Source organism: Diadema antillarum, unplaced genomic scaffold (assembly GCF_040938485.1).
Source record: "Diadema antillarum isolate AM-2024a unplaced genomic scaffold, OU_Dant_1.0 seq00000649_RagTag, whole genome shotgun sequence".
Classification (NCBI taxonomy): Eukaryota; Metazoa; Echinodermata; class Echinoidea; order Diadematoida; family Diadematidae; genus Diadema; species Diadema antillarum.
In genome coordinates, this window is record NW_027271563.1 from 1,199,979 (window position 1) to 1,210,040 (window position 10,062).

Sequence of the window (10,062 nt, forward strand, 5' to 3'; positions counted from 1 at the left end):
CTGAATTACACTAAATGATAATTAGAAGTAATTATGATAATTCTAAAGGCAACGATGATAAGATAAATTTGTAAAATTAATTTAATACACCTGCAGCCTCAAAAGTCAGATAACAATGGATAAAACTAATAATCGGAGAATATAAACAGAAGAAAAAATATAAACATACAATTGACGAATAGTGTCTATGAAGTGTTGATGAATTTTGAGTAAATGTGACCCTGCATCACAAAACAAATAGAAAGTCGCCAGACATGAAATTTAGTTAAGAGCATATTCTGAAAGAGCAGAGTTTCAGCTTTAAAATGATATGTAACTCAAATCAAATGGACTCTCCTAACTTATATAAATATTGGAAAGAAAGCACACACTCAGGAAAAGTGTGAACTGAGAATAGAGGCTCTGCAGTGCAGTGTCTATTTAAGCGTTTAATCTCTACCAAGCTGTGCTGGCTGTGCGATGAATGGGACAAAAAACAGGATGTAAACCACCAGAGTAACAAGAATGAAGGGATTATCAGATTAAACTGAAATTGAGCAGGCCTTATCAACACATTCTGTCCATTATTAATACCAACTTCTAAAGCAGTGGCATCATCCTTTAAAAAGTTATTAGAGTTGAAAGTGTAGAGTGTGTACAAGGTTTTAAGAAAGGAAAAGGGGACTCTAAAGACCAGAGCTGCCAACATTTGTAAAAGCCTTTCAGTACTGTGATGGCTGAAAATCAGTAATTTGCACCATTTTTGAGTGCAAATCAGTAATCCTTAACGGTGTAATAGAATATATCACAGACAATGATGTCTAAAATCAGTAATTTGCTTGCAACCTTCAGTATTCTTCTCCAATTTCAGTAGAAATTACTGAAAATCAGTACTAGTTGGCAGCTCTGAAAGACACACCTAATCACACTATTCTACCAAAAAAATGTTCGAGATAAACTGGTAAAAAACATAGTTTCCTGCCCGTTTTATGATCCCAAATCTTAGCATAATGTAGAAGAAGACTTGCTCTTTCAGAAAATATGAAAAAGTCAAGATCGAGTAGGTTGACCCATTTCACCTATTTTCAGTCCTCACACAAAATCAGTGTGTGCGACTTTTTGTTCGTTTTGTGATGCACGGTCACAAATAGAGTCAAAAACTGTTGGCTGTTACCAAAAATGTCAAAATATTGCCCCAAAATGGAGGTTTGAAGAAAAGAATGCCTAAATTGATGTATTTCAATTGTATCAAAATACCATTAATATGAAAGAACTTGACAAGTTCTAGCATTTGATCCTACATTTATCCCTGTAGCTCATATATTTTTCAAATTATTACAGATGTCTGATTTGTAGAAAAAAGTTTCATTTTGGGGGAATTGCCCTTCTGTTCAATGTTTAAGATATCTCCCCTCAATCAATTATTTTGTTGAGACCGCTATCAGACTCCAGATATGCTTATAATGGCGGTCTCTTGTATTTCTTTGCTTTGCTTTCACTTTCACTTCCATATAACTTACTTGTGTTGAACTTGATCGCTAAGTTTTTATCAAAATATTGTTCATGGCACTATTTAGTATTAGATATCGTCCATAATCTTCTTTGATGACATTTATGCTAAAGGACGACGAAAAAGTAACAATTTATGTACAATCTAATGAAAAAGATTTCACCAATGCACTGCCATGTACCAGAAATATCGATTTTCTGTCCAAATTCTGTTTTGTTTGGAATTTTGGTTTGTTGTCGTTTGAATTGGGGGTTCTGATTTGTGTTTGAATTTAAAAAGCAGTTTATATGATTATTATTCTAATAATTACTTTTTGTTTGTTATGCTTTCTGTATTCTTTATTATTTGAATTTTTTCACCTGACAGGGTGGACCCCTCTGAAAAACCGACCATTGGCTGACGAGGTTGTTTCACCAAGTGAAAGGAAATCCGTTCTCTGTTATTACATAGTCATGCTTTCAATAGATTGTGAAAATAACTTGAACTTGAACAATTAACATCACACGTCAATGTAATAATGATGTAAAATGGATTATACCTTTTTCATTCATTACCTATTGTCTTTTTTTTTCATATAGATTTGTATGTATCATTTGCCCTTAACCTTTAAGGGGAAAAGCAAATATACAACGCACCAAACTATTAAAATGATAATGAGAAGCAAAAATGATAATCATATTCATAATGCTGATAAGATAAGTCTGCAAAAACAAAACAAAAATAATACACACAAAAAAAAAACTATTTTTACTGTCATGTAAATAGATAAAGTTCAAATGAGAGAGTTATCCCTCCTTCTTGCAAAATGTAAAATGCTTTGCGATAATCTCAATCCTCGACAGTTTTTGCAGGAAACTTTATCTAAATAATCAAAATCTTGACCATAATCATTAGTTTTGAGTCAGTTTTCTGTTTCTATTTCTGTTATTACCATTCGGTGTTCTGAAACATGAACTTCATTAACATAAAAATCCTTGTTTAATAAAATCAATTGTTTTGTGCCATTGACTCTATGAGAGTATCAAAGCACTCAATGTTCAAGATGTTTTTGATGAGCAATACCACTTAGCAAAGACAATGGCATAGGTCTCACTAATATGAGACATTAAAAACGAGTGATATTGGCAAAAGACAATTATGATAGAGATTGACGATATTGCCTCGTAAGTATCCTCCAATGTACCTGCACTCAAAATTATCACTAAACCTCCCAAAATTAAGTTAGAAAGAATGAATTACATCTATTCATTTCACACTTCATGTGGAAATGTAGCTGAATTACACATTAATGTATGATCATATGAAAGCCAAATGTGATTAACACCAATAAGAGAACCATTTTGTGTAAGCCCAAACATTTGATTATATACACGCAATCTTCAAAATGGCAAATTCTCTCTTCTTATTCTATCGTGTTTCATCTTATTATACCAACATTGTCCAGTTCGAGTTGTTATTACATTGCTTCTATTTTCCTATCAATAGAAGAAAAATGAACATAATCACGGCGATATCTTCCACCAGAATTTTCATACTCGGTCTTTTTGATATCTTCACAGGACCAAGTCAATTTAATTCAATTCAAATTTCATTTAATTTTTTTTCGACAAGAGCACTTTATTTGGTATGGAAAACAATAATTGTGGAATGTATAACAATTATACATTATCATGAAAACGACAGTGATCAAAGTGAAGCAAAAACAATACGCAGTTGAGTTGTATAGAACAATGTTTTATCGCATGCAATGACGCTCAACTGTGAAGACGTATTTTTCAAACATCTTTTTTTTTTCGCATTCCAGTGTCTCATGAATTCATTCGCTTTCAAAAAATCAAATGCAAATTGTCAGGTTTCTTCCCTTTGCAATTGCCCCTTTTCCGGTTTTGATTGAGCCTATAGACGTGTATGACTGGTTAAAGAAAATCCGAGAACTATGCTCCGAAAGTTTTCTGGCAATGCAACAGACCTAACTAGAGTCCGTTGACCTCAACTATTGGCGAGTTAGGTGTCAAAGTGCTCAGATTACAGCGATGCTTAGATTGTAATCTCCAGTCAAAGGGTATTATCATCATAAATCTCTGGCTTTATATCTCTTTCTCTCCCTCACTCACTCTCTGACTCCTGACACTTGGAGAAAATATGATGACGACCAAAAATTTCGTTCGAGCTGCTAACGAGCCTTTAATTCGTTGTTCTGACACGTCGTCGGTGAATCTTTGCTAATGCTGAAATTGAGCCTGGGCTAAAGACTACAAGATACCCGGAACTGCGCCCCACCTCTTACTCAATCTCCTCCAAACCTCCAATGCTAATTGTTCACCGATGACCCTCGCCTAGTGGCCTGGGATGATTGTGGCAAACAACTCGCCGGTCATCTCACGTGGGCTGCGTCCAGGCACACGTTCGGCGTGATATTGTAGCCTGTTTGTTTGCTCTTCACCTTGTAAAATTAACAAATCTAGGTCGGACTTCCTAATCATATATACTTGACTAACGTCTGCTATGGTGTCTTGAAACAACGACTGTCTTTCGTTTGAATGGGCAATTTGCAGAAATATGCGGTTTCCATCAATTAAGAGTCATTTCGTGAACGCATTTCTGTGAAAGGAAGGGAAGGGGAGAGAAGTAAATCCTAGCCGTCTGAGTATTGACCATTTCTGGTCATTCAGTGTGCCAATCAAACAAATGAACTTCCTGTGTGAGAACGGACACAGAGCAATCCCATTTCACTCTACAGAATATTTTGCAGAATTATAGGTGTTTATAATTATTATTCTTGCTTTGTGATACAAAGGCATAATTATGCGACCTTTAATAGCCGTGATCGAAGCTACGATTCCTGATCTATGTGATGACTGTAATCACCGTTCGCTTGTTTGCTGGTATAATTATTACTGACCCAACAAGTCATGGATTTATAAAACATCTTCATGTAGCTGTGTTCTGATGGGTCCAACCACCTTGAAAATGAAGAGCACGAGTATTACCTAGGGTAGAGTGAAAGACAATCCAAAACTTAAAGCAACGGACATTAATGTTTGTCCTTGACGATTGACGATAGCAAAAAAAAAAAAACAAACAAACAAACACCAACAAACAAAAGCAAAAACCCAATCTAAACAAGCTGGGAGTGGAGGGAGCATCATAGGGGACAATTATTGAGCTCTCTTTTAATACGCAAGAGTCGTCGCTTTTAGCATCATTATGGATAATAATGAATACTGTAGCCTGAAAGAGAGGAGGAGTTGAGGGCAACCATAGAGTCGCGTCAACCAGGTGCGACAAATAACACACTCAGAATCAGAAAGGTTGTTTAAAGGACAAGTTCACCTTCATGTACATAAGGATTGAAGAGAATGCAGCAATATTAGTAGAACACATCAGTGAAAGTTTGAGGAAAATTGGACAATCTGATGCAAAAGTTATGAATTTTTAAAAGTTTTTGTGTTGGATCACTGCTGGATGAGGAGACTACTACAGCTTGTGATGTCATATGCGCACAACAGATATGAAGAAAATGTAAAGAGAAATTCAACAATATTTTCACTTTTTTCGCACAATAAAAGTACACACTTCGACTTGCCTACTGACCTAAATTAAGGGGAATAATATTCCCCCATAACATTTGTCGGTAGACGACTCGGGGGAATGTGTACTTTTGTTATGCAAGAAACATGGAAACATTTTGTGAAATTCTCTTTATATCTTTCCTTATATTGTTGTACGCATGTGACATCTAAGTTATTCACAGACTGCAGTAGTCTTCTCATCCAGCGGTTACTGCACAAGAAACTTCAAAAATTCATAACTTTTGAACGGATTGTCCGATTTTCCTCAAACTTTCAATGATGTGGTCTACTGATATTGCTACATTCTCTCAATCCTTATGTTTATGAAGGTGAACTTGTCCTTTAAGGAATGTTTTGTATTGATCAATGGACATGATTGATCAATGGTGTACTGCTGTTTGGCAAAAACAAGGATGTACTATAAAAGGTAGTTGATATTATGAAGGACGAACCTGAAATTATCACGAGGCATGTTTTCAGACAAACTAATTTTGGTGAACATTCCGTCCCTCGAGTTTTGGCGAACATAACAGGTGATGGTCCCCATAACAGGGGAAAATTGGGAAGAAATATTGCATGGTTTCAACATTTCTGATGAAAACAAACATTCCCATCCTCTAGACAATGACCAAAGTAAAGGCGAATATTTCTTTGGTAAAACAAGCTTTGATGGGAAAAGCCCCCAAACCTTTTGATTTCCAACATAAAAGCATCATGGCCATTTATTTGGGAAAGGGATCTATTCTTTATGGTTGCCGCAGAGTGATAGCTACAAAAATGGAAGGAGTTGGGTCGGCGAAATACCTAGCAACCGTTAATCATCACATTAGCTACGCCATTTATTCAGCTTACAATTATGACCCTCATGGTTATACATTCAAAAGCATGTCATGTTTCTATGGGCTGGCTGACGACACTCCCGAGTGCGTCGCACTTCATGCACGAAGGTGGGGATTCACACGGAGCGCGCGCGTTTACTCATATTTTTAATTCATGAGGGCGCACGTCTTTTGTCTTTTTTCCCCTTTCTTTTCTTTTCCCTCCTTTTAGTGACAGGGTTGCACTTTACGATACATCCACCTCCTCCTAGCGGTCGTAATTTCAATCTGACACACGTGTTGCCCAGGCAATATTATATTCTCTATTGGCGGCGTGCATTGCTTTCCTGAACGAGCGATAAAGGAAACCGTACCAACCCCTACACTTTAGCCACTTCAGAAGCACGGTTCCTCTTCTAAACACCGCCAAACGCCAAACTGAAACACTGAAACACTCATCGTCCGTCTATACCTAGTCATTTACTTCTGAGCAAACAGCGATGCAAACAAAGCGGAATATGACTTGTAATGATCTTAAGCCATACTACTAGTCAGTGATAAATCACGGCAGGACACGTGTATTACCTCTAATCAGACATAGTTGACAAAGGACCCGTCGGACCATGTCTTGTTCAACACTCAGTAACCTCTAGTTTTCCTCCTTCTTCTTCAGACAGTCTGCCATTGCATTCGACAATGCCGCATAGAAAAGAAACGAAACCTTTTACTCACTCACTCACTCAAACTCTCCTTGAATACCAAATCGTTTTAGCATCAAATGCGTCGTGGACAGTAACTAGGTTATAATGCTATTTAGAGTTGAATACTATAATTCTCCCTTATTTAGGATGCTTGCTGGTGAGACTATTGAGTGTTTTGTTGGTGGGATTTTTTTTTTTCTTTTCAGCTGTTTCGAGTTTGAGTTGACTTCTTTTTTAAACTTTCCTCCAAGACATGGTGGGGTTTCGGACATACTTTGCCGCCATATACCATTATTTTCTCATCATACAAGTAACGTTTTCACAGGGAGCTTCTTAAAGATCCTTGGTTTGAATAAAAGCTGTTGGGGACATGTAAACGCACAAACAAACATATAATACACCATTTTGCTTTTCTCACATAATATGACAAGGAATGATAAATATTCATAAGTTGTGTTTTATTTTCCTTATAGAAAAACACAGTTGAATTCAATTCCCCGCATAGGTTTAAACTCAGTCAGCCATGTTGATACCACAACACGTTGTAAAATCATGAAGATAATTCTTTTACATGTACTTACTTTTTTGCATGGAAACTTTTTTTTTAATGGGAGTACTATTGCATCGCCTCCTGCCTCCCTCTTTCTCTCTGTCTTTCCCTCTTCCTGCCTGTCTGTCTGTCTGTCTGTCTGTCTGTCTGTTTCTCTCTCACTCTCTTTCTGTTTCTTTTTCTCTTTCTCAAGAAATTGGACCTGCCCTATCAATTGTTTGTCTCGTTGTCAACAAGACCCTAACTTTGTATTATACCATCTTCAGCTTTATCTTCTTCATCTAATAGCATTTATTCACATAGTTTTGCCTTGCCACTGCTTCCCATTGAAGACAAAGGAAGACGTTACAGATCTAATACCGCAGAAACGGAAGAAGAACTCTTGACATCACACTGCAGCCAGTGTAGTGAGTAACATGCCTTCGAGATATCCACTGGGCCATCTGTGTCTTCCCTTCAATTTTTTCTTTAATCTGTAATATCATTATTTATCATCGTTATTATCACATGCAAGAATACAGTACTGACTATTGGAGGGGAAAGAAAGTGTGAGGAAGTTTGCCGCTGTTCCTTTCCACTTCCTCGCTTCCACTTCCGGGCATTTATTCAATCACTGTATCTTCCGGGAGAAAAAAAAAGGAAAGAGACAACAACAACAACTTTAAACAATGTTTATCATCTGAATTTGGCTCAGCATTAGGACATTGTTTCATTCTCAGTTTAAGGTATGTGCATTCAAATAACAAGGAAGTTTGTTTTACCGTCACAGTCGTCCCCGATGTCGTTTTCTTTGGAATCAGATCCTGGCGAATCTTTGCTGTTTGTGATGGGTATGGGCGATCCGGCCGCCGAGCCCGATGTAGGGTAAGTCGGGCTAATTTCCGCCACACCTTGACCGGCTGATTTTGAGTTTCCTAGAGTCTCTTTCGGGCAGCTAAATATATCGTAGCCCCCGACGCTGACCGGGTCGGTGCTGGCGTATTTTTGCTTCTCGTCCAGCAGCGTGTGATGATGGCCGGCATGCGGGCTGGTCCCGCCTCCGCCGCCGCCCCCATCGCTGGTGAGGTATTTGCTCGGCAGAGTCCCAGCTGCTGTTATGCTTACCGGGATTGCGGTGGCATGTGTCACTGCTGATGAATGGTGGTGGTACATAGTATTAGCATGGTTTGGATACCGATCATAAGCCTGATGTCTACCTATGGAGTAAAACCCCCCACCTGAAGCCGCCATAAGCCCAGTCTCGAAGTTCTTTTGTGTGCCCATGGCGTAATGGTAGGCCGAGTTGTCGAAATCATCGGCCACGGGCGGCATCGACATCGACGAGTACGGGTGATGGTCAGCCGAGTAGAACCACGGGGACGCGTAATTTGTGCTCTGATCCCCCGGTATGGGATACATGTTTGTCGCCGAAACCTGTGGCGTAGGCCCGAGTCCGTTGCCGGTGGTTGCAGCGACCACCGAAGCGGCTTGTAACGACGAGTCCGTGAATTTTGGGGTAAGGGAGCATTTTGCCGAACCGTGGATGATGTGCGAGTGGAGGTCGGCCTGCACAGCGCCTTTGAGAGCAGCCACTGAGCCGTTATCACCTGCGTTTATCAGCGAATTCACGCAGAAGGTTGACGTGGACATTTTAATATCGGTCGTATTTTTACGTCGGAGCTATGACGGCAAGTCCGGCGGAGACGGTGATAAACCCTCGACGACCCTGCAGGCATAAAACATAAGAGGGAGAGAGTGGAACCTTGAAGTTGTCACGTGACTCATCTAGGCCAATAACTCCGTTTCATCAGGCTTCCCCCTACTCCAGTCAACAAAGACGCGATTGGTAATAATCAAATCCTTGGAAAAAGGGGGTAGCTTGAAATTAGAACGAGCGAGGCTAAACCTAGTCGTAAAACAAAAGAAAAAATATGATACCCATAACAAACAGAATTATTTTGCTGTCTAATCAGTGTTTCTCCTAGTGCAAGTTGATACACTTGTCTTCACCTCCCTTTTCCTTTGAACAGTAAAATTGTTACTTGCTTTGTCTTCTCTTCTAATCATTCTGACAAGGCTATTGTTTGAAACACCCATCAAGCGTCAGAAATTGATCTATCTAAGAAGGCATATAAACTAAAATTAATCGCTCACAAAAAAAAAAGGGGGAAGCAAAACGAGCAAAGCAAAAACACGAGAAAAATATTGCCACAAGGGATTGGGTAGTTTTCACAAAGGTTTAGTGTCTGTGTTGTTTCAAATCTTTGAAGAAAAAACGACTTGTTACCAATGAGATAATAGTGATGGTGATGATGACCAGAAAAATTATCATATGGTATTCTGACTACCCAAGATAGGTTTATCCCGTGACGTGTGTCTTTGCACCTTGCGTTCTGTACTTACCTAAGTCTCTGACTGGGCATCATTACTTACACCACGAACTAATCATGCTAATATTACAATATTCGATCTGAAAATACCAATTAATTCGTAATAGGGTTTACGAAGGACTGTATTCCGAATGATGTTCTGGACTAATTTGGATAAAATCAGGCCGACAACTGCATCTCTAACTTTTATTTAAATCAGAATGAGATAAATTATAGTTCTCGCGTGTCTTAGCACAGCTGCTGGGAAAATAAACATCTCGAAAGTCACCGTATCACTGAATGCATAGATAACATTCAAACATTTCCTTTGTGTGTCTCCCGAACGCTTGACAAAGTCAAGGGGGTGCATGCGTCTGCAGAGATTCATGTTGCGAGGATGACACCTATTTGTCTCAACCACAACATAGGGGTCACGGTCTTCGTTAAGTATTTGGGTGATGATCTCGACATAAAACACGGCTAAGGTCAGACTTACGCACACAAATACAGAGATACGCCAACGCGGCGGCGTGTGTCGCTAGAGACCACGCGGTGACGGTGTCCGCTGCACGTACGAGATAAGT

General features: G+C 38.9%; 1 protein-coding gene across 1 annotated transcript in view; it reads right to left on the bottom strand.

Annotated features, from left to right (window-relative positions):
- The window catches only part of LOC139736501 (uncharacterized), a 32,529-nt gene extending 23,770 nt beyond the window's left edge, over positions 1–8,759 (bottom strand). The window contains exon 1 of the mRNA XM_071647251.1: positions 7,892–8,759. Within this exon, the coding sequence (XP_071503352.1) occupies positions 7,892–8,759 (868 nt within the window). The remainder of the gene's footprint in view (positions 1–7,891) is intronic.
- Between the last annotated feature and the right edge of the window lie 1,303 nt (positions 8,760–10,062).